The 230-nt window shown below is 42.2% G+C and overlaps 1 protein-coding gene across 1 annotated transcript in view; it reads left to right on the top strand.

Moving 5' to 3' along the window:
• Positions 1–131: 131 nt before the first annotated feature.
• CSUI_010117 (uncharacterized protein) overlaps positions 132–230 on the top strand; it is a gene marked incomplete at its 5' end in the record, with an annotated part of 648 nt that continues 549 nt past the window's right edge. Inside the window, one exon of the mRNA XM_068070222.1 lies at positions 132–195. Within this exon, the coding sequence (XP_067917801.1) occupies positions 133–195 (63 nt within the window). The remainder of the gene's footprint in view (positions 196–230) is intronic.

Below are 230 nucleotides of genomic sequence, written 5' to 3'. Positions count from 1 at the left end.
AAGAGAAGAGAGAGCAAGAAAGAGCTTTTCTTTTTCTTCTTTTCCTAGAGGCGGAGGGGAGAGAGCTGATCGATGGGGACGTGACTTCAAACTTTCTTATTCTTAGTGGGATCTTCATGGCCTCTCTCTCTTCTCTTTTCCTCCTTTTCCTCTTTTCTTCATTGCATCGACTGTCTTGGATATAGGATTAACCAAGTAAGCTCTATCCTTCTTCTCTTGCTTCTTCTTCT

Source organism: Cystoisospora suis (genome assembly GCF_002600585.1).
Source record: "Cystoisospora suis strain Wien I chromosome Unknown contig_6699, whole genome shotgun sequence".
Classification (NCBI taxonomy): domain Eukaryota; phylum Apicomplexa; class Conoidasida; order Eucoccidiorida; family Sarcocystidae; genus Cystoisospora; species Cystoisospora suis.
This window is presented reverse-complemented; position numbering and strand designations above follow the sequence as displayed.